The sequence below is a fragment of the Eschscholzia californica genome, unplaced genomic scaffold (genome assembly GCF_041429995.1).
Source record: "Eschscholzia californica isolate CP2 unplaced genomic scaffold, dmEscCali1.0.p SCAF_1, whole genome shotgun sequence".
In the NCBI taxonomy this organism is placed as follows: Eukaryota; Viridiplantae; Streptophyta; class Magnoliopsida; order Ranunculales; family Papaveraceae; genus Eschscholzia; species Eschscholzia californica.
Genome location: NW_028238198.1, coordinates 45,027,982 through 45,053,349, shown reverse-complemented (window position 1 = coordinate 45,053,349; position 25,368 = coordinate 45,027,982). Strand labels below are relative to the sequence as shown.

At 34.5% G+C, this 25,368-nt stretch overlaps 1 protein-coding gene and 1 non-coding gene across 3 annotated transcripts; one reads left to right on the top strand and one right to left on the bottom strand.

Moving 5' to 3' along the window:
* Window positions 1-776: 776 nt before the first annotated feature.
* LOC147567101 (chaperone protein dnaJ A7A, chloroplastic-like) lies at window positions 777-7,268 on the bottom strand. 2 transcript variants are annotated; one of them, XM_086653719.1, is made up of 8 exons: window positions 7,020-7,268; window positions 6,147-6,263; window positions 4,758-4,899; window positions 4,543-4,600; window positions 3,082-3,124; window positions 2,200-2,248; window positions 2,006-2,086; window positions 777-1,879 (listed from the first exon to the last, which is right to left on the bottom strand). In XM_086653719.1, exons 2-8 carry the CDS (start codon window positions 6,251-6,253, stop codon window positions 1,013-1,015), a joined length of 1,347 nt encoding a protein of 448 aa, XP_086509845.1. In that variant the 5' UTR covers window positions 6,254-6,263; window positions 7,020-7,268; the 3' UTR covers window positions 777-1,012. The 2 variants fall into 2 exon arrangements, with proteins under 2 accessions (XP_086509845.1, XP_086509846.1); XM_086653720.1 differs by having other exon boundaries at window positions 777-1,876.
* A 13,904-nt stretch (window positions 7,269-21,172) lies between these two features.
* Window positions 21,173-21,258, top strand: TRNAY-GUA (transfer RNA tyrosine (anticodon GUA)). The gene is given in 2 exon segments: window positions 21,173-21,209; window positions 21,223-21,258. It is a non-coding gene; the product is annotated as a tRNA-Tyr (tRNA).
* Window positions 21,259-25,368: the final 4,110 nt, after the last annotated feature.

The following is a 25,368-nucleotide window of genomic DNA, read 5'->3' as shown; positions in this document are numbered from 1 at the left end:
AAAAAAAAATAACGAAAGTAAATAAATACACACAATACAAGATTTATATAGTTTCGTTTACTAAACCAATTCTACCGCGAGAAATGCTGCTATAATTTTCATTATGAATGAAAGACAATTTATTAAGATATTTCTAGCGTTTCAGTTATATAGCTCACTAAAAATCATAATCTCACCGCCTCATTGTTTCTCTTTTTAATTCCGAAAATACATGGATACATTTTGTATTCAATAAAACCCCTGAAAGCAGTTTCGTAGGCCGTAAACTGGATCAGACATTGTCCCATATTTAAGTCACTTTTCAACTATAGACAAGCAAATTAGTCACATTTACAAATGTAAAGTAGCAAAGTTAGTTTACTTTATAGGTTAAAAACAAGTAGACAAAGCCCATTGGTATAATTGGAATGTCAGTAAGTGTTGTGAGGTGTTGAATTCAATACCCATCCCATCCTCAACTCCTTCTCTAACCTAACCTAACCTATCATGTTGAAGAAATTGTAACCCATGTTCAACCGAGATGTCTAGCCTTTAATTATTAGGCGTCCCAAGCCTTAAATGCATCAAAAAAGTAAATAGAAACCCCAATTTTATGAAAAATTGAGTTCCAATAAGAGGCTTTACTTGTTGTTCATGAAGTTGTTATTTAACAAGATAACAAAGAAGTTAACTAAACAATGAGAAATTAACCCTAATAAGATATCTTTGTAATAATGCTCACAAACTGGAATTAAACTAAATCCAACCAAAATTTTTTGTTTTACAAAATTAATTAATTGATTATAAGATCAATTACAATATATAACATTCCTAATCCATCAATTACCCTAGTAAACAATGAAAAACTGATCAAAATCAGTTTCAGGTTTTCATCTTTCTCTTTCTCGTTAAGCGTCTGAAATCACTAACATCTCATAACACTATAACAAAGAAATGAGTTACACGAATACCTGAAATAGGGAGCGAGGTATATGACTGAAAGTAAAGATATGAAGATACAAAGCAAAGAAGATTATCTTCTGCTGTTTGCAGTTTTCGCTTTCTTAAGATTGGCAAGCTCCTCGATCAGCTTCTTTTCTTCGCTGCTTAATCTTTTCGGAATCTCGACTTGAACCCTCACCAACTGATCGCCTCTTCTGTTGTTTTTGTTGAGTAGAGGAACGCCTTTTTTCGCCATTACTAGAGTAGTGCTAGGTTGGGTACCTGCTGGAATTTTCAAATCTACCATACCGTCCACTGTCGGAACTTTTATTGTTGTCCCTAAGATTGCATCGAAATATGAAATCTTACAGGTATAAAGAATATTGGTATCATCACGTTTAAGAACTGGATCTTGAAGAACATCAATGATAACAAAAAGATCACCAGGAGGACCACCTCTTCTTCCGGCATTACCTTCTGATCTAACTCTTAATCGACTTCCAGAGTCGACACCTGCGGGGACTTTTAGACTAATTCGTTTCGTTTTTCTTACTCGACCATCACCAGAACAAGTGTTGCAAGGGGTGGACAGTTCCCCTGTTCCACCACAAGATGAACAAGTCATTACCTGCTGGAAAACACCTAATGGGGTTCTTGCTGATGAGATGACCTGGCCTTGGCCACCACATGTACTACATCTGGATGGTTGGGTTCCAGGTTTGGCACCCGACCCGTTACAGGTGTTGCAGCTCTCTAGACGGGTAATCTCGATTTCTTTTTCTATCCCGAAAACTGCCTCCTTGAAATTCAAAATGAGATTGTAAATCTCGTCTTCACCCTCCATTGCCCTGTTTCTCGAACCTCTGCCTCCACCCATGCCCATTCCGCCCATTCCCCCCATACCACCCATACCCTCAAATAGAGATTCAAAAAGATCAAATGGGTTGCTGAAATCCTGCTATAAGTAAAAGGAGTATTCATGAGCAAGTGATCATAAACTTCAGCAAAAAAAAAAAAAAAAAAAAAATCTTTCTGAAACTGATAATCTCTTCTTTTGTTGTATCCTGAGTCAGTAGGGACTTACCCCCATGCCCGCTCCAGCACCTTTAACCCCAGCCTCTCCGTACCTGTCATACAAGGATCTTTTCTCATCATCTGATAACACCTGAAAGAGATAATATTAACTTTCAGCAGACGAAGTACTAATAACCCACATTCTTCAAGCCTGATAATGCTTAAGAACATGACAAAGTTAAAATTTACAGAACTAGAGTTAACCTCATAAGCATTACTGATCTCCTTGAATTTTGTTTCAGCTCCTGGTTCTCTGTAAAAATAATCCCATGATGATAGTACATAAGTACGAAGAGAAACCATTATAGATGAGAACAATGTGACGCCGACAGTAAATGTTTAGGTATCCGACACAGGTATGAAGAATGAGTGAAAATATGCTAAACTGAGGACTCAGCTGTAAATATATTTTTTGGCTTTATTATTGGTCTTTTATAATTCAATGTTTTCTTCTACTTATGGAAAGATGAAATTTTTTTTTTAAACTGTCATACATGTAAGATGTTGACTCAGAGTTGTATCTTATTGTCTTAACACGAAGATGTGCATATAAAAATCACACATCACACCAACTGAAGTGACTGCAGATATCTGTGAAAAGTCGAGAATCCAAGTATTCTTCACGTATCCCATTGTCATCATAGAGAGAATAGTGATAGCCTGTCAGGATTTGTTTGAGGAACGTAATATCTATAGTATTATCGTTTTCAAAGTCCTTGGAGATTTCATTTTGTGGGTGATGTATATATTCACATTGGCAAAGCATTTTTCTGGTTCGTAGGTGCATCGGGCTTAGACTAGGGGTTCTCCATTCTAGAGATAACATGTGACAAAAGAACATCAACCAACTTGGTAACCTAATTTTCTTTTGCATATTGCATCACTTTTTTTGCATCGTGGCAGGTCTGCATTAACGTACTACTGCTTGATGCCTAAAAAGATAGTGTTCTAGCGCATCAAACTATTGAGTTCAATAAGCTGTTGATGTTAGTTAAAGATTGCTGGTGTATGCTGCTGCTAAACACCAGACACCGCTATACCTGCTGGACAGATTAAGCAGCAATGTAAATTAGAGATATGACTCACTTGTTCACATCCGGATGATAACTCCTTGCAAGCTTCCGATAAGCTGTTAAATCGAGAAAGTGAAGCACTAGTAAGTTTATATCAATTGAAAATCAAAGAGTGATAGTAAGTTTACTCGACTGTAGTATGATAGATTTTCAGATTACTTCATGATGCCGATAGTAGTTCACGCTGGCATGGCTTTGAGACGGTGGAAAAAAAGGTTATATACATCTCTTATGACCAAAACTACAGAATATGCGGGGTTAATATTCAACATGTCTCAATTTAAGACTTTCTACAGCTTAAATTATCAAATCACTTACAATCATCAGGAAGTGTACGTTGGGAACTGATAGTTTCTAGAAAACTAATTAAGTTATGAATGTTATGAAAAGCTATGATCCTATCCACATTTCTGTACACAGAAAAAAATTCCTGGTCAAGAAACCATAGTTTCTTGTTAGAAATTAACTACTCGGTGCGTTCTGAAACCAAGGAAATATCAAATAATACTGGAAAGCATCAATTCTGGCGGAGCTTGAGAAAATACAAGAGTTTATTACTTAAAAAAAGTAGGGAAAGCATAAGATTTTGGTTTTTTGAATATCATATTTTAAGAGGTGAGCAGGCTAATGGATAGGACAGTTTCAAGGAGACTGCATGGCGACAGGAAGCATGGAGTGTACCCAATGACAACAAGGTCATGAAAAACAGAAGAGAGACAGACAGTAATTAAAAAGAACACTCTTAACGATGACGAGTAGTAGAGGCATCATCCTCACGACAGAACAACAAACAGGTATTACTCAACTCATCAGTAAATTGTACTAGCCTAAACAAGGGAGAAAAGGTGTATGCATCAGGTTAAACTTTTCATTTTTGAACTACTAGTAATCAGTAAGGATTATATTGAATAAAAAATAGAGATGAGCGGAGGTAAATGAAACGATTACAGTATTACACCTAAAGTGAGGAATACAAGGAACCAAGTTTATGGTAAATGGAGGAACTAAAAGCTTCACAAATGAGTCAAGATTCTCAAGCAAGTGTAGACCAGACAGTACACTGAAAACCGTGAGATTAGTCCCACAAAAATGGTAATCTAGAAACAAAGAAAAATAATGTTTATGCCACCTTCACTCACTGCCAATTGATTTTGAGTTAGACGACCACAAACTTAACATGGAACTAAAGCTAGGCCACACGTGATAGGTTTGAAAAGCCACACGTGCTCCATGTCACCCAAAGGAAAAAAGACACATGTCAGGCCAAAGAAAGTCACATGTGAGGTGGCATCCCTCATGGGAAAAGGGTTTATTTAGTAACCAAAACTATAATGTCCAAGTTCTCTCCTCTCATTACCAATTCGTTTTGAGTTGGATGACCACAAATTTAACAAAAACATCATGAATAACCAATAGATGATGAATGGAGGAATTATCAAAATCAAACAGTGTCGGGAGTGTGCATACTACATACCAGTCTTTATTTCGGGTTTAGTGGCACTTTTTGACACCCCAAGCACGGAATAATAATCCTGTAGAAAGAAAAAGTTAATCTTTGATAATAAGAAGATGCAAAATGTAGATGAGGGCAATCTCGTAAACAATAGTTGGTATGATGAAAGACTGGAGCAGACTTCAGATTACAATTCTTTTAACATAGCAAAAGAAAACCAAAGAGTGGATACTCACACTACTATCAGCTCTAACGATAAGTCCTGCTGCTCTACGGCGTGGTGGATTTTGAGAGGACCCAGTATTAAACAATGAAAACAAGGACTGTTGAGACAATACGCTTGAAGTTGGCGACGTCATACATGTCATGTTGCCGACACTGCATACAAGGTGATGATTCATATCAATCAAATTTTGTGTCCATACATGGTTCCAGTGTGACAATTGTCTAGCTGTGTGTTGTTTGCTGTGCGCCCCTTTTACAAGTAATATGGGTGCTGAATCCGAACAATTTTCAGACCCCCCAAGTTGCAGGTTGATACGTTAAATGTGTAAAACAAGTTGGTTTAATTTGAACCAAGAAATTAACGGAAGTGAACCAAGAACCTCAGTATCGAGGATCAAATCTCGTCCAACACAATAGACAACAAAACATGTCACCACCCTACCAAAGAGGGTGTTAATTTTCCATTTTTATAAAATACTTCACTGTTTAAACTTTAAATATTTTTAAATTTTCTAATTTTAAATTGGTTTTCAAGCTAGCAGAACGTATTGGATGTTAAGCTTAAATTTGTAACTCTGGTCATATGGTTAACTTTTTCAACAAATATGTAACCCATTTGCTTTTATGGTTGTAAGTTGTGACCCTCATGACGTGGATCTTACGATTAGTGTCAACCTTCAATACTTCTTTTATAACAAGAACAAGGATATATATATTAATATTTATATGGCTGATGAGTCCCTGATTTCCTCTTAAGCTGCCACAAATGCCGGCATAGATATGTGGCCATTAACAGCATTGACTACTTAAGGTGTATTGATGTCTGCATAAATAAATCCACAAATAAGATTTGCGTTCATATTATTATTGAGTAGTCTTATAGTAGTACATTTTGCAAAGCAAAGACATTAGGTTGGAGTCGTACATACGGCTCCTTCCACTTGCAAAGAGAAGACATTTTTTGGTGTCTCAAACTTTCACATTGAGATAGTATGAACCCTCATTTGTCTTGGGCAAAAAGCCTAACCTTTTTGGACTTCATTTTGAATTGGAAGGAGATTATGATGTAGTGTTCATCATAAACTCTTTCCCTTTCCTTTGTATTCTTTCCCTTCTTTCAATAAAGATCAATTCAAACTTTTCAAAAAAAAAATAGTATGAATCCTCAAAAGCTTGTGGAAAACTTGAGTAACTTATAGCATTTCCACTTGCTTAACTGTTTCAAAAACTAATGAAGTTTGTGGTTTCTCAAAGTATTTCAGACTAATAGTAGCTATGGAGATGAGAAATAGTCTCTGAACTTCCTGTTATACATTAAGGCAAAGGCAAACTGATATAGATTAAGAGTCCTACATTTTGGGACACGAATCTCGGAAGAAAGTATATGCATGAATGCTCACCGATATTGGGAAGTCAGTGACTTGTTTGAAGCACAGGACCTTCTCATAATTTGAGGCCGAGATCCCCATTGGGCTATAGATGTACTTCCACAAGGTATAATTGCCATTTAGAAGTTTCTGTAGAGTAAGAAAATGAGCATGTGTTTAGTACTGCAACAAACTGATTGACGCTTCTCAAAAAGTAAATACATGGATTGAAGCCTGGGTAACCTAAAACGACTCTGCAATACAATTTAATTCCGAATTATATGAGTGGGCTACTATCCCAAACATGACGACCTGAACAACTCCCTAACAGAAAATGAGCACGTGTTGCTGGTCACGGTCATTTCGAAGAGTAAGACTCAAGAGGTGAACCCCTCAGAATAGACAAAAGAAGCACATAAAATGGGATTTTAAATCACATTCCCAGCACTCTCCAGCTCAAACTGAACTGCTCAACTCTCTAGAACTCACGATAAAGCCTTGAAACACCATCTTCTTGCTCGGTTGACATCGCAAGAAATTTGAAAAACTATATTGCAAGTTAAAACTTTCCAAACTTTCTTCAAATCAAAGTTTAAAATAATTTAGGAAGAGGGAAGGAAATTTCTCAAAACATTTCAAACCCCTAAGAGACAATATATCAAAATTATTTGAAATTAGGGTTTCATATTAAAAAAGAAAGACATTATCTTCATCCATTAGAATGAACAAACATCTCTTACCACACATACTTGAGTAATAAAGCTTCAATCTTGGGGAAAGAAAAACACTTAAAACAAACAAACAAATGAATCGAATAATTATGTAAATTCAATATGAAATGAACATATAAACCTCTAGAGAATTTGTGCTTAAACCCTAATCAAGAATTTCTAGTTGAAATCAAACCTATAGGATATTTCTTCTTCCGTTCCTCTTGTATTGGAGTGGAGAGCTCAGTTTGAGTATTAGGTCACAGAAGAAGAGAAGCTCTTGTACTTCGCTGCTGGAGAGGAAGAAGAGAAGGCGGAAATGAGATGATACCTTTTTCTTTCTCTCTCTTCTTTGTCTCTCTACCAGAAGAGAAGAGAAGAGAAGTGCGGTTAATATCAATGATAAGTAAGTAGCTAGCTAATCTACTCTGTCTGTTTCCTTTGTTTTTTTTATTTGAATTTGTCAACAGGTTAAAGTGCCCGACACTTACAATAGAATAACTTTAAAATAAAGAATGAAGGACAATTAAATAACTACAAAAAAACTAACAAGTAGCTAATTATATCGAACTCTAATCACGCCTCGTTTGTCTTCTCTCAATATCTTCTTGAGATCCTCCGGCATTTCTGGTGGTAACATTTCTAGAATGTCCGTATTTGGTTTCATCTTCGATAGAAAGTCCGCTGCTTGGTTGGTCTCACGGAACACATGTACAATAGAGCACTCCTCTAACCTTTCCCAAAGTGAAATGATCTCATGGTAGATGCGTAAGACTCTCCAAGGTGGTTTAATTTCTCTGTTCAACAGAATGGTAACCGTGAGTGACGAGTCAGAGGCAATTTTAACTCGCCTAAAGCCAAACTTGATTGCTAATTGCAATCCCAACTTTACTCCTTGCATCTCATGCATTAGCACCGATTTGCTCTCTGTTTTTGCTGCTGCAGCCACAATTGTATCTCCTTGCGAATCTCGTAAAACAGCTCCGAATCCCCCTAGTAGCTCATTGAATGCCCCATCGGTGTTTATAAGAATCTGGCCAGTGGGTGGCCCGTGCCATTTACAAGTCGTGGGTGCTTTTATAGGTACCACTATATCTAAATTCCAGCGGTCTAAGATGAGTTGGGACACCGTTGCTGAACTGGGTTTTATCTTCCACGCCGACACCTTGATTTTAACGTCACTAACTACCACCTGGAGAACAGATTGTGATAGCCGTTTACCCCTCTGAAATACTCGAGAATTCCTCTCTGCCCATATGTGATATATGTATGCTGCAAAGACCAGTCTCCCTAGTCGGCTGAGTATAGAATTGTCTTGAAATCTCTGTTTCCTTTGTGACGTACTGATTCGCAGTTAGGGTTATCACCACCGTTTATCATGAAACCTGATTTAGAGATGCCAATCGTGCGGGCTCGATTGTTCTGCATCAGTAAACATTAGTATGATAGATTGGCAACATCTTGTATGCAACCTTATACCAAGAAAAAAAAAGTACTATAAAAGTGCCTAGATGACCCGTCTCTTTGGATTCCCACTTGAACCGCCTGCGAGAGACAAAGATTTCTCATTCCACGTGACTGAACGTGTGAGCAGTGGTGGACTCAGAAAATTTTGATTATGAGGGCACACTTTAGTTATAATAAATAGTGAAAAAGAAAATATCATGATCGATGTTTTTTTTGTTGAAAGAGATATATAACTAAAATAAAAGAGTACGGTTGCAATACATATTCAAAATACATTTAGGGATATATCTCCATAATCTGTTGCCATGATATATCCAAGCCCATTTCGCGAGTGTATCAGCTGGTTCATTGTGAGTTCTGGCTATGTATGCAAAATCATGATCTATGGTCGGTTGTCAAATTAACCAACATCTGTCAAAATTACATAAATTTTTGTATTATAAGTAAATTTTTCAAAAATTTTGTGGTGTTCAAATTAGTAACCCCTATATGCTATGACGACATTCTCAAGGAATTGCATGTGACTAACTTGTGAAGTATTTTAATAACAATCTCAATATAAATAATTAGTCATACCATCTAAGTTACATAGAAAAAAAATTATGTAAAAAAAGATGAGATTCTTTTTTACCTAAAACAGAATCATCATAATTTATGTATAATTTTTGTAGTTCTGTATAAGCGTGGTCCTAGGTAGTGAGATACCCTAACCGAATCTGATCCATTGACACCCTTAACTCCATAAACACTAGCGAACATGTTAGAGAAGATTAAGTTACTTACTAGACTATGTTAGAAAGAACAAATGCGTCCTACAGTTTAGGCAATGTGGTCAAAACATTACAAATTATTTGTGTATTACAAAAATATGTTGCCAACAACTGTTTGCCCAATTCGTTGTGTATCCACTCTAAAAATTCAGAGGTTACAGATTCCATTCACAGTGGAGATGGAATCCATCATTTATTGACGTATATTAAAGAGTTAAATAAAGTAAAAGTATGAATGGACTTTCATCATTCTTATGATAGCTTTAAGGGTTATTATATTACCTTTAAGACCCAGATGTCTTTATTGATGACTTTAAAAGCTTTCATGTTCGTGTGATGCCTACAAGTCCAGTGGCTATGCCAGAAAATATCTTTTGTGGGGCACTTTTAACTATAAAAAAGTTAAATATCATAAAAAAATCAAATAACATTTATTTATCAATCGTGTTTTATTTTACTGTATTGAATGCCTTCTGAATCGACTCAATAGAAAAAAAATTGGTCTTACACAATAGGTCATCATAGTTGGAATACGATTATCTTGAATGAAATTTGTTCGAATCAACATATTTTTGTTTGTCATTATTTGAAGTGATCATACAAAATACATATATAAGTTACATTATGTTTTTTGGATTACATTTCTAAGGTAATTTGAGTTGAAATTTTGAAAAAAAAAAATTACATTTCAAATGAAAATATAAAGACAAGGGAAGAAAAAATGTTACATACTTTCTAACGGACAAAATTTACATTTGATCAACATTTTAAAAGTAGATCAATATTAAAGTCCATATAATAAGATTTTTGTCTTGTTTGATTTTTAAGGCGACTGACTATATATCCACGATCACATTTTTAACACTAACATGTTTCACATTTATTTTTTGTTGTATTTCAGTTACACTTTCATTTATAAATAATAGAGTTAAGTATTTAAGGTAATAAAATATGTAATTTAATGCAAAAAGAAACAAGGACCCCGGTTTAGAGAACAGATAATTACAAAAGGTTTGTTTAGTAACAAATTAAGTTTACGAAAAAAATTAAATTATGAAAAATTGTAATAAGTGACGGATCTATGTTGGGCCTAGGGGGTCTATAGACCCCCTCAACATTAATAAATTAATATATAATATGTAATAATAAAAAAAACAATTACTTTAACTTATAAGTGCAGTTGCATTCCTATTGGATTAGTAGATGAGGTTGGCTCAAAGGTAGAATGCATGCTTAGTTACGTTGAGGTCACGAGTTCCAGTTACAACTCCTTCACTTATTTTTGCTTATTTAGGATTTTCTTGGTGATTTGGTTGAAATTTTAAAATAGTTTTGGGGTTTTCTAATTAGTTCAATCGAATTTCAAATTTTTTACAGAGTATTTCATAATATATTCCAGTTAATTCTCAAACCATTATTTCCAATTAGTTCAACCGAATTTCAAATATTTATTATTTGCTCAAGTTTGTGTGGTTGTAATTTTTCGAATGGAAGTAGTAATATTTTAGAGCCCCCTCGAAGTAAATCCTGGATACGCCACTGCGTGTAATATATTTCTAATGTGAAGAACTGGATTAGAGATAGGTGGCCTCAGGACTATTTTTCAATGGGCATGAACTATATTTAATATTGATGGTGGTGGGTATACACGGGAATAAAATTATAGTATTTTATTACTGGACTTTGTAGTGATGTTAAAGAGAGGTCACCTTGGAGCTTGTGGGGCCCACATGCCCCTTGGTGGCCTCCCCCTGTACAAGTCCACTTTAATAATTATTATTGGGAAAATGATTGTTTAAGTTGGAAAAATTATCATAATAACTAAAAAAACCTAGATCTTTATCTATTAGGTAAAAGTTACCAAAATTTTATGTATAATAGTAGGTAAAGTTTAAAACAATATTGATAATTATCGATATTGTTAGAAAGCTAATGAAAAATCATTTCTAAATATATAATTTTTATAGAAATCCGACATCTCAAACAAAAGTTATATCGATTTAAAGTTTAAAGAAAAATAAAAGAATTTAGTTACACAAAATGACAAAAAGGGGTATTTTAGTATTTGCACACTTTTTGACCTGAATAATAATTTTCAAATGTTTTGTGTTTTTCTACTCATTTTCAATATTATTTTGACCTTTTTAGAAATTATCTCATTATTATTCAGGTAGAGAAACATACAAAATCTAAAATACCCTTTTGTCATTTGTTGTAACTAGTTTTTTATTTTTTTTTCTTTAAACTTTAAATCTATATAACTTTTTCTTAAGATGTCAGATTTCTACTAAATTTATATATTTAAAAAGGATTTTTCATTAGTTTTCTTACAAGATCCAAATTCAATACTTTTTTCAAAAATAAAATTTCAGAAAAAATGGCGTTTTTTCTGACCGTTTTTCAGCAAACGAGGTTTGCAATTTTTTCTTATGCAAACCGAGGTAGCAATTTTTCTTCTGCAAATCGAAGTTGCAATTTTTCTTCTCCAAACCGTGGTTGCAATTTTTCTTCTGCAAACCGAAGTTGCATTTGCAATATTGCAAACCGATTTTGTAATTTTTCTCATGCAAACAGAGTTTGAACAACTTTATAGCTGCAAACTGGGTTTGCAAAATCCGATCTCCATTCCCTCTTTCTACTTTCTCTCTCTTGCTTCAAATCTTTTGTGAAACCATGAAATTAACTTAAATATTTTTTAAATTCATGAAGCATCTGAATACATCATCTCAATCTAAATTTTGATAGAGGGTAATTTTGACTAGGGTTATATCACAAGTTTTCACTTATCACTTCCACCTAGAGAGAAACCAATAGTTGTAATATCAATTGGCAAATACTCCACACCATCTGTGCCCGACCGGATCACCGATCATCCTCGAGTAGCGTACTTTGCATAAGACTACATACAAAAATAGGTGCACTATTCCAAAATCCTAATACAAACTTACCCATTTTCTTAAAAACATTTAACTTATCACCACCTCCTAATTGCCAAATTGGCTGCATGATCAAAACTAACATAGGGATCTAATTTTGACTGGAAATTAAAAGCAAAGTTATTTGTATAATGTGATGAAGATCGTGATTAAGGTCTATAATGGTAGCAACAAACCCCACTCTTTAGTAAGATAGCTTTATCTTGGAACACCAATCTTCAGCTCTTAATCATCATACACTTTTATAGAATTTCAGGTATAAGACACAAACAATACACTATGGATGCTCGTACCCTCTCTATAAAATTCAAAACCTGATATTCATAGTCGACATGTAAAGAAAAGATCATCGATCATAATAGATCGCTACAAATCATAAACAGATTGGAGAAATACCAACTTTATTTGTTCGCTCTTTGTTTCACCGTGATGCAAGTCCCTAGAAGTTCAAGAGAAAAGATGGAGACTTCTCTCTCTACCTTCAACAATCTTCTTATTCGCAATTATGTACCATCATCTCGTCTAAGATCATTGATGAGACATGAAAATGCCCTATCTGAATATCTTAACTTGGGTTAGTTAGTCTAGTTCGAGCAGTTACTCTCATGAATTGTGTGTTTCTCTTGTCCAGGCGTCTTCTACGGAATTGAGCTTGAAAAACAGATAAACGAGGGGCATATTGGTCATTTTGGTGGTAAGGGTATTCTGCGAGTTATGGCTGATTTTGATGCTCGGATGAAAGTAGAGTCCGAGACAAATCCTGCGGCAAAAACAAAAGTCAAATCGGAGTCCGGAGGAGTAAAGTAGACTAAGTCAAAGATGTGGTTGAAATCTATTAACCAACTCAGCTAGTGAACACGTGGCACGTAACTCCGAGGTGATCGGATGGCTCGGATAAGGTGTGGGCTCTCTTCGGTCATTAGCAGGTGGGTCGCGGGATTATTCAGAATTTAAGATATGGTGCACCCGAGAGCACTGTATATCCTAGACTTTGTGGCAAATCCAACGACGGTGATCCGTCTTTTGCACATGGCTTAATCTAAAGTTGTCCTGTCACGCAACTTTCATCCAGCCGTGAAGCACCAAATCATCCCCACATGCAGCCATCAACGCACGGTGACCAGAGTATTTCCCAAGTCCTATTTATTTGGAAAGAAAGGGTAAATTACCTTTTTCTCCTTCTCTATCTTTATATCCTCTACTTAACAGTGAACAATTTGGTAAAAGAAACAAAGAGCTGGAGAAGGAAAGAAACGAACAGAGATGGAAAGATTTCGATTGGAGGGAGAGCTGGGTTCTTCTTCTTCTTATTTATATATGTATATCTGATCGTGGAGGATTATCTAGAGATGGAAAGGAGCTTAATTTTAAGAATGATGGAAGAGAAGATTTTCAGAAATCTAGAGAAAGAGAAAAGGAAAGAACAGAGAGATGAAAGCTGGAGATTATTTCGTACCATAGTTAGGAAGGTGGGAAGATCTTTCTTAGAGAGGGTATTATCTAATCTGATTGGTATTTACAGAAAGGGAATCTAACCATTGGAGTATAAGAAAACAGAGCTTCATCAGTTGATGGGCATCTCATCTTTGGGGATCATCTCCTCTTTGGGACAGAAAAACATGGAGTCTTCCTCCTCTCCTTCAAGAGCTTCATTAGAACAATTTAAGAGAAGGAGAGGACCAAGGGATCCTTGGGTTATTCTCTGTACATAGAAAGTCTTATAGAGAGAGATAGGGTTGTTTCTCTTCTTATTCATTATGCTTCATAGAAATTCTTAGAGAGAGAGATAAGATGCTGTAAAAACAGAGAGTTCATTTTCTTTGTGAGAGAGAAAAGTGAGTGAATGGTGAGATTCTGCATTTCTTTCCTTTTCTTTGTAATTTTATATTGTATGGGAAGATAGAGAGAGAGAGGAATTGAAAACAGATAAGTGTTAAGTAATCTTCATCTCTATTTCTAGTGTTAGTTGTTTTGATTGAAGTAAAAAAGAGAGAGAAATTTTGGTGGAGAAGATGGAAAATTATTTTCCACTATTGCTGGAAAATAATTTTCCTTAAGGGTGCGTTTGGCTGCCATAAGAAAACCAGTGAGAAAGTTTCATTCTTTTTTCCATTTTCTCTCTTATTCTTCATATTTGTTTCAACCTCGTATCATGATTGGCTAACCATCTCTATCTAGTGTTTAAATGAAACCTTGACCTTGATCATGTTTAGTATATATATCGCTTTTTCATCATAACGTCGTTGTTTAAACTTTTACCATAATCTTAGTGATTTCCTTTCATTGTTTATGCTTCTAGGCTTGATCCACCATCATTAGATTAAGTTCTTTTATGGTTGATGCTTGATAGGTTGATAGACAATAGTTAGTATCCATGATGTGGTAGATGAATTCCAACTTGTCGAAGATATAGTTTTCATTAGTTATGACTCCGATTTGATCTATCATCATTAGGTTAGATTCTTTTATGATTGATACTTATCAGTTGTAGCTTAATAGTTGACTTATCATCGTGCGAGAAATCCAGTTATGTAATGTCATTTGATGATTAGGTTGGTATTTGATCATGATTAGGTGGATTCGAAACCCTAGGCCTTTCCCCCATTGACCCGTTTACTGTTATTATTTGTCTTATAGATTTTAATATCTATCACCAAAAATAATTTTCAAAGAAAAATCAGACTACTTCTAAGTTTAAGAACGGGTTTGATTAGTCTTTACGAATCGACCCCGGTCTCACCGGGTTTTACTACTTGACACCTGTATACTTGCGGGTGATGACCTTTTAAGAAAACTTTCTAAGCCCATCAATCATCTCATTTCCACTCCATAACTGATGTTGCTCGTCAAGATCCAGATCAACACAGAAGAACACAACTCAACAAAAACCTTCTCAAAGCTAACAACAATAATGATCCTGCTCTTGCTAATATTGATCATTTATTGGTTCTTCTCTACCTTGAATGGATTTAGCAGAAAATGATAAGATGATTCGAAGAAGAATCAAAGAAGAAGCATGGAGAAGAAGAAGGAGAAACCCTCAAAATTGTGCTTTTTTTGGGAGAGAATGAAAGTTTTAATGTTAAGGATACTTTGAGAATCGTAAAAGTAGAAAATGACCTGATTGCTAATTACCTATGTTATTGTAAACTTTATATATCATTACTCATAATATTTTGGTAACTTGTAGTTAATAGAAAAACTCACTTTCTTTTTTTAGTTATTAAGAAATTTTTTAAACCCAAACAACCATTTTCCCAAAGATATACCTAATGTTATCGAAATTAAATGATCACGCCAAAAATCTTCCATCACAAAGTTGGTTTCTACCCCAAAGCATGGGTTCGAGATGTTATGTGTTTAATACAAACAAAATCTCACAAAAATATACCTTAGCTATATAACGCACAAGCGATTTCCCCTTAAACATCTTGTTAGGGGATAGATCAGTGACCATTGAATTTTAGTGAACCTTTTATTTAGGGGTTGATGGGGATCACTTTAACTACTTATATATGTCAATTATTTCTTGAATATTTTGTTAATTATAAAATAGACTAGTATTTCACATGCTACCTTGTCTTCATTAGGAACATTAATAATCTTTAAACTATTATCATCATCTCCATTGTTGATATTCTTCATTATTATTCTTCTATTCCTCTTTATGATTTATATGAAAAACATATATATATATATATATTAAATTTAGGGTTTAGTGAGCCGAATTTTGGTTGGTGGTGATCTCATGATATAATATAGGCATAGATGAAAGTCATGAAACTGAAAACCTATTGGCAAGTTTTCTTTTAAACGGTTTTTGGTTTTTTAAAGGTTAATTTGCACGTAAATAGCATGATGAATCGAGAAGGGTCTTTCTCTTACTCGTGTTTCATTCACATATATAAAAAGGGTTGGTACGCGTCCAAGTGGTTGGAGCAAATCTCGGCTTGCTAGAGCTGAAGAGACAAATCTCAAACAACGAGCAAAGGTCAATTGGTTGGAGCAAGGAAACGAAAACACAAAATTTTTCCACCATACCATCAAAGAGAGACAAGCAGGAACACCAGAATATCTATCACAAATCAGGAAGGGGTTATGTTGGAAGACGAGGATGATATTGCACGTGAAAGTGTAAATTATTTTACACAGATATCTGGCACTCCCGAGAATAATGAGTATGATCCTTCCATAATAGAAAATATCCAGCCGGATCATAGTCTCACTACAGCGTAGGGCATTGATCTTGTAAGGGAGGTTACAAGAGATGAAACAGTTATGGCTCTATCAACTATTGGTTCGGATAAGGCCATAAGGCACCCGACCCGGATGGCATTTCTTCTCTTTTCTTCAAGAAGTACTCGTATACAGGGCCGTGTGGTTGGGGGTGCGGGCATGGCGCTCGCACTGGGCCCCCAACCACAAAGGGCCCATTCCCACTTAAGGTCTGAAGTTATTAATATATAACTAAAGTTACCTAGCTCATCAATGAATATATAGTAGTTCAGTTGGTATGCTGCGATTAATCCATGAAGGTTTGAATTACGGCCTCTCCATTTTTGATACTCGTTTTTTTGTGATGCTGAGAGTTAAGGACTTGAAGGTACAATTGCTAAAACAATCTTTATTTCTACTCCCTTGCACTTTCTTTACCATTATGCTATTTTGGATTTATTTTTTTAATCGTTTAACATTTTTGAGAAACAGAAATCTACGAGTTCTTGAAAAACATCCAATAATATGTAAATATATATGTGACGATTGTGGATTCTTGGAATAGATTTCCTATAAAAATGATTTTAAAATAAAAAAAATGTTTCCTATGATTATTTTCTTTAAAATACATTTGGATTCATCTATAGTTTTCATCTATCTACTGATAAATTATTTCCTTGTAATTTGTTCAATTTTTGCTTATACCAAAGGTCCTGATCGAAATTTCGCACAGGGCCCCCATATTCTCAAGCACGGGCCTGCTCGTATATTGTAGGTGATGTTTTGTGGGGGTTGTCACAAATTTCTTCAAGAAGACGAAGCTTCTGCATGAGATGAACTCAACATTAGTTACCCTCATCAGTCATCCCGAAGGTAGAAAATGCTTCTTCTTTCTCTGACTATCGCCCGATTGTGTGTCTAAATGTCTTCTATAAGTGCATTACAAAAATTCTTATGAGTCGGCTCAAAAAAGTGTGTATGAAGCTAGTTAGTCCTTGTTAGTTTGCTTTTGTCTCTGGTCGTACAATTCAAGATAATATTATGCTCGCACATGAGCTTGTCCGGAACTATCACAGAGATAACGGATCACCACGGTGTGTTAAAAAGATTGACCTACGTAAAGCCTATGATATGGTCCATTGGGAAGCACTTTTCACTAGATGTCTAAATTAAACTTCCCGAACAGTTCATAGAATGGGTTAAATTGTGCGTAACCACTTCCAAGTTCTCTATTATGATAAATGGACAACCAAGAGGATACTTTGAAGGTAAAAGAGGGATACGTCTGGGTTGCCCTTTATCTCCTTATTTATTTGTCATTATGATGGAACTCTTTAATTGTTTGATTAAGAAGCAGGTACAACTGGGTAATATCAGTCTCCATCCTCGATGCAAAGATCCATCAGTAACTCATTTGTCTTTCGTTGATGACATGCTAGTGTTCATAAAAGGAGATGCTAATTCAGCAGTGGGATTGATAGAGGTACTTTTGGCCTTCTCCACTTATACAGGTTGCAGGTAAACTATAAAAAAAACACCATCTTCACTGCAGGTGTAAATGAAGCTACGAGGAACCATATTCATGCTATTATTCCGTTAGAACAAGGGGAATTGCCTATAAAATATTTAGGGCTCCCACTTATATCCAGCAGATTGTCATATTCTGATTGTGTACCTCTACTGAATCATATCACCAATAAAGTCAAATCGTGGAAAGCTCGCTTCCTTTCTTATGCAGGTTGAATCTTACTTATCAAGGCGGTATTGATTGACATGATTACATTCTGGATAACCTGTTTCAGTTTGCCTAGCCGAGTTCATCATGAAATATAGTCCATATTTATAAAATTTCTATGGTCTGGGCAAGATATTGCATCAAAGCAGGCAATGGTTTCTTTTAGGGAGATTTTGACATTGACCCCCACTTTTATTTCGATATTAGGATTATACCCCGGTTCTTTTAAAACTTTTGATTTACACCTCCACGTGGACGAAAAACGTTAAATTCTAGTTAAATGTCAGTTGTGCGAATCACACATGTGAATCAGGACAAAAATGCCCTTATGTATGATTTTGAAGTTACCCCCACTTTTATATCGATATTAGGACTACACCCTCGTTTTCTAAAACTTTTTATTTATACCCCCACGTGGACGGAAAATGTTAACTTCTAGGTAAATGTCAGTCGTGGAAATCACACCTGTGAATCAAGATAAAAATGCTCTTATTTACATTTTAATTTCCATCTCAATACTTTTTTTTTTCTTCCATTAATCAACTTCATCAACCACAGACAACTATTCCCTTAATCAACTGCTACCACCATCATCATCATCGTCTTCATCTTCTCCGACCTACCCAAACATCGTCACGATCTTAATCTTCACAAACTGCTTGAACTAACTTTCTTGATAATGAATCTTATAATCTTCATCATCTCCAAGTCCATCATTATCAGCACTACCCAGACAGTAACTTTGCAAAATATTGTGAAGAGGTATCAACAACTTATAAATCCTAAAATGGAATCATCTCATTTCAAAAACACGGACTGGAGTATCAACAACTTTGACATCCCTAAATGGAGTCATCTCTTTTCAAAAACATGTACCCAATGAATGAGTTTGTCTTGAAATCATGGCGCTCTTCGGTTATTGCCACCACCGCCATCACCAGCATCATCATTATCTTCTTAATCAACTGTTAAATTTGATTTCTTCTATGCGCTGATCTCTAACTCAATTAGCTCTAATCAACCAACGAAGGTATACAACTTTGATCACTGACTAAAACTCCTAAGATTGATGATGGTTGTGATGGTGGTTTGTATAGATAAAGATTGTGTTGGTGGTTGTGTAGGGGTGATGGAAGTCGATGAAAAAGAATGGTTGTCTGTAGTTGATGAAGTTGATTAATAGAATAAAGAAGACGAAAGAATTAAAAAGGAAATTAAAATGTAAGTAAGGGTATTTTTTCCGGATTCAGATGTCTGATCCGCACAACTGAAATTGAACTAGAAACTAACGTTTTCCGTCTACGTGGGGGTATGAATCAAAAGTTTCAAAAAAGATGGGTGTAGTCCTAATATCGATATAAAAGTGGGGTCAATGTCAAAATTATACATAAGGGCATTTTTGTCCTGATTCACATGTGTGATTCACACAACTGACATTTAACTAGAAGTTAACGTTTTCCGTCCACGTGGGGGTGTAAATCAAAAGTAAAAAAAAAACGGAAGTGTAGTCCTACTATCGATATAAAAGGAGATGTCAATGTCAAAATCTCACTGTATACCGTATACGATAGATATGTCAAAACATTGTAATATTTTCATTACTAGAACCGAATAAATGTTAGCTTGTATATTAGGTTTTTTAAATCTTGAAGAATAAAAAGATAACCTTTCATTAAAAAAAAATTATGATTATATTATCAAAAAACCTAAATAAAACTCATTTTATTTTGTTACAAAACAATCATGATACCATGTTAGAAGCTCTGAAGCTCTTTTGCAAGAGAAGCAACATATTGGGACACTTTGGTTCAAACAATTTAATAAATAACAGAAAAAAAATTATGAGTTTCTTTAAATGCATTATTGTTGGATTTCTTTTAAACCAAGACTTTCCACTTCGTGCACATGATGAAGCTACCATGCTTCAAGATGAAAATTCATCAAAGGCAACTAAAAATGTATTTAATTAAGATATACGATTTAATGAAAATTGTTTTCAGATTAGTGAAATGTTATTACTAAAATCTGCCCCGCAAATAAATACTATGGCCTCACCATTGGTCATATTGATTTATTTTGTATAATAAATTAATAGATTGTGCGATCGATTTTATAAATAAGAGTCTAAGGTGGTGTTTGTAATTGAATATTTTGATATATGAAATTGAATATAACTCATGTGTGATTTTTACTGTTTGTAAGCAATTTTCTTTCTATCATGAACTTGGGCTAATTTTCAACAAAAAAAAAAGGGTTATTTCCCTAATGGCCCCCTACTTTGTGACCAGCTTCCCGCCTGGCCCCCTACTTTACGAGAAATACCCATATGACCCCCTTCCGTTATAACACCGTTACTCTCTCTCCTCCATCTCATTTTCTCTCTCTGCCAAGTCACCTATCACGGCCGCATCATCATCTTCTCCGGCATTGGTCGCCGGCCGGCGACCTTCAAATATTAAAATTTTTTTATTTTATTTTCTGTCTCCTCTTTCTCTCTCTAGATTTTTTTTTTCCTCACCCTCTCTCTCTAAAACTCCGGCGAAGGGGTTTCCCTTCGCCGGAGTTTTAGAGAGAGAGAGGTTGAGGAAAAAAAAAATCTAGAGAGAGAAAATAATTTTTTTTTTTTTAAATATTTGAAGGTCGCCGGCCGGCGACCAATGCCGGAGAAGATGATGATGTGGCCGTGATAGGTGACTTGGCAGAGAGAGAAAATGAGATGGAGGAGAGAGAGTAACGGTGTTATAACGGAAGAGTATTTCTAGTAAAGTAGGGGGCCAGGCGGGAAGCTGGTCACAAAGTAGGGGGCCAGGCGTGATAGGTGAACTTGAGCTAATACCTATTTGAACTTAAAACATTCTTAATTTGTATAGAAAGCATATATATATTGATTGTCTAATTCAATCTCAAAATCTAATTCAATCACAATACCTAAATAAAAAATCTAATTCAATCTCAAAAAAATAAATAAAAACAATCTAATTGATTGTCTCACCTTCAAATGGGTTTCACTTGAGCAAATTGAAACACAATTTAATTAGCTTTTTTTATCAGTTGACAAGGTTCATCAACCAAACAAAATTCAAATGTGTTCAGTAATTTTCTATATGAATTCAAGTTTTCTTTAACATTTCATTGGCTTGAACATATCATCACCTCAAATTGGGAGACACAAGTATGGAACAAATTGATTTGGTTATATTTAACAACATCAAAAACTTGTCATAATCCGACCTTAGCTCAGTTGGTAGAGCGGAGGACTGTAGTTGAAGCAGATAAATCCTTAGGTCACTGGTTCGAATCCGGTAGGTCGGAAATTTTGTTTTGCTTTTTGTTTTTTCGAGTTCACTTTCTTCCTTCCACAATCAAAACTTCTGAACCATATCTACTAAATTTATTATAAATTTTGAAGGAAAAAAAGAGCAGAGAGGGAGAAGTTACTTGTCAATCTTCATTCGAGAGGGGATTCCACAAGATATGAATCTGCCTCGTAGTTGTGGTTGCATGAAAGTCCTTTTGTGTATTCCGACGGACGGTCTATCATAAAATCGGATTTGTCGTTGTTTCATAGATGTAACTTAAACAAATCTGTTTGTTGTCATGGAGATGAAAAATGCAAGTCAGTAGGTTTAGCTTGAAACTTTGATAAGAATCTGCATTTTTTCCAATTCCTGGCTTTCACTGGTGATATTTAATTAGAACCTGATTGAGCTTAAATATTTCTTGAAGAATTCTATTAGACGACTTTATAGGCCTTATTTAGGCTTAGGTATAAAGGATTATATCAAACACAAGCACTATTATAACACTATCATTAACATAATCCTGAAGTTCTTATGCATTTCTAATTCATTAACCTAAAGATTTTAACTGAAAAACCGTGATGTTCGTGAAGAGATGATTGATGCATTCACTTTCGTTGATCATCATAAGAGATAAGGTTTTTGTTATATTTCGGGTTTAGGGATCTGAGTTCGATTCTTGGCAATTAAATAATAACGTACTATAGAAGCATATAAATATGAAAATTGAAAAATTTATCTTATTTGATTGAGGCGAGTGGTCACTCTTTCCTTAAGACAATCAAGCCCCTGCAATGGTGGTAATGGTTCTATGGACATTTGTCTCCCACGATACAACGATCGACGTCGTATATAACGTGGCACAACAATTCTATAGGCTCCAACGAACTTTCTGGTTACTATGCTCTCATAAACGACTTTAGATGACTCTACTTTTCTCTTTAAAATTTCAATAAAAAAGCTGTCAAAACACTGAAATTAAAAACAAATCAAATGGAGTATTTATAGAGTTATTAGTGACTCTACAAGATGTTTCTCTATTGGGTTGTGACCACCCATAACTTGTGTCTTTTCAGAAGTATACATTCAGTATAATTCACCAAACAAGAAATTTATTTATAAAATAAATAATTTCTAACAATTCTTTCACTGGCGTGAGTAGGGAGAAACCTCTCCCGAGCGAGGAGGAAATATGAATCGGTTAATAGTAGCCACACGACAGATCCGCTATAAGATCTGCTATAAAAATGCAATGTTAACATAGCATTTTTAACCCAGATCCGCTTGGAGAAAAGCAAATACGAAAAGAAGAAAAAATTCTCTATCCAAATATGTATATAAAGAATCATTCTTTACATTGCATTTTTAGGCACAAAAAAATCTAACACAATTACTTTTCTACTCTCCAAATTTGTTTCCACCTTTTCAGGTTTTGGGTTCGAAACACAGATTTACACTTTTTAAAGTCTGTTGAAATTTCCGAAAAAAATAATAACATATTAAGCTTGCACAATTAGACAAAAAAGAGGTGTACACTTCTTGTCTTGGTAGCCCAAGCAGACAAATTCATTTTCTTCACACAAGGAGGAGGATTTAATCAACACTCATTGCATTTTCTTCTTGTAGGATGAGGCTTCCTTAAGGCGCCTTTCCTTGATCACGAAAATCACATTTATCATATTTGGGTCCATCTATCTTCTTTTCTCGATGTAGACTTCTATGTTCTTTTCTCAAAATAGGGGCGGGTAAGTTACAACTTTGTTAGTTATTCACAACAATCGTGTTTTGGATCAAATAAGTTTTTTTATTTTTTCAAACCTAAAGATAAAGTATTATTACTGTATTATGATGGTACAGTTTTTTTTTTGAAATGTTCAGCGTGCCTCGAACCCTTGACCTCTGGTGGAAGACTATACCTCTTACCACTCCAACCAAGGGTTGTTGACATGATGGTAGAGTTACTTGGTTACTTAAAAGATGACTAGTCCAGTCACATGGGTGAGGTGGCAATTTGAATTTTTGACCAAAATCTGACCGTTCAAGATTGAACGTCTTAAGATTAAAAACTAAAAACCCCCCACATTCAAGTAAACCAACCCAAATAACCAGCCCTCTTCATCCATCTCGTATCTCTCTTTCCCATATATGATATATCCATCTCTCTCTCTCCTTCCAAATGCATAGCTCACATTTTATCTTACCCATTCTTAAATTTATGATATTTCATTATACCTTGATTTTTATTATCACAAACTTTGCTAAATAAGTGATATAAATAAATAAAAGAACGTTCAAAATTTGTAAATCCCTTTTTGACATACAAGATAAATTCGATTATAAATTTTGTACAAACTTGAAAAACATTTAGACTTTAAGAATTTTTGTTTTTTTAGTTTGGGAAATGATAGAGTGACTTAGAAATTGGTACTTAGAGGGTGACATATTTCCTCATTTAGAAATAAAAGCGGTCCCCACCGTAGTCAAACTTTGAAAAACCTTGTCTTTTAGTGATTCCACATCAGCTGGGCACTAAAATGCCCAAAAAATTTGGGCTCTCTAGCATCTCCCTTTTAGTTTTACATGGAAGATCTTATTATAATGTATAAATATCTTTAATTGTCTATTATCTATATAATAAAACATAAGGGAAAACGATGACTGAGACAAACATCTTTTTTTAATATAAGACTAGGGTATACCCCGTGCCCTAGGGCACGGACATTTGTATCAATCAAATGTTACGAAATTTATATATTTTATTGAGAGAGAGAGATTTTATTAGTTATTATTTTTTGTATTACTTTTTTGTTTCTTTTCTCTTAAATTAGTTATTTTTCTATTGAGAGAGAGAGAGATTTCAATTTCTTTTTTTAACCTTTGAAATTTATTTTGTTTCTTTATTTCTTAAATTAGTTATTTTATTTCTAAGAAGGAAACGATTATTGTTTTTTAAATAGGTAATTTTATTTTTACGAAAGACTATATTTTAAATTTTGAGAAGGGCTTCTAGATAATATCCTTTATTAAAAAGGATGTTTGTCCCAGTCATTATTTTCCCTTCTGTTTTATTATATAGACTAGGGTATAACTCGTGCCCGTAGGGCACGAAGTTTTTTATAAGTATTTTACGTTAAATTATCGACATATGTTTTGGTCATTAAGAAATTTTCAAGCCGATAAAACAAAAATAATAATTGTAATAATGTGAAATTTAAAGAAAGATGAGAAAAGAAAGGGACTTGTGAAAATTTAGAAAGAGAGGAAATAGGGAGAGAGAGATAGTGTGAGATTTTATAGGAAGTGGGTAGTTTATTTTGATTTTATGTCTTTATCTTTTAAAATGAAGGGCCATAATTTACAAAAGAAAATTGTACGACCGAGATTTATAAACCAAAGTTATGACATGACACCAAAATTTATGTCATTTGTTATAGGTATATATTATTTAGAGGCCCTTTGATTTTTACAATACAATTCTATTAATTTGGACAAATCGAAGGTCTAAATCAAAGGTCTAAATCAAATCTATTAACAAAACGAAAGATAACAATTCCCCATAATACAAACAGATCCAAACCAAATTGGAAACCAAACTATAGAAAGGCTTATATTACCCGGATTGCCATGGAAACAAGCCAAGAAAAATTGGCATACTAATTTTTTTTTTATGTTAACAGAATTGGCATACGAAACTGGTTTCCAAATTGCCATAGTATGGATACAGGACAATTGGAAACTATAGAAAGATATATAGCCCGGGTAATTTTAAAATTCATACATTAATTCCGAACCATTTTTTTTTCCAAAACCAATTTCGAAACACTTAATACACATTAAATATTATAATGAATATGGAAACAACTAATAATTAATACACATAAGGAAATAACTAATAATTAATTCGACAAATCCTTTTTTTTTTTTTTTGAGAAATTTATTTTAGTCGTTACAAGACATTGATACATCAGGACAATTTGATAAACACGATAACTGCCGAAATGCTATTCTTTGGTTGCTTTGGGTCTTACTTTTGTAGGGGCCCCAAAATACAAGTTGATCAAAGGCAACCCCCAAAAAACAGAAAAAAAAAAGAAAAGAATAAAAAGCCCAGCCAAATGCTTCA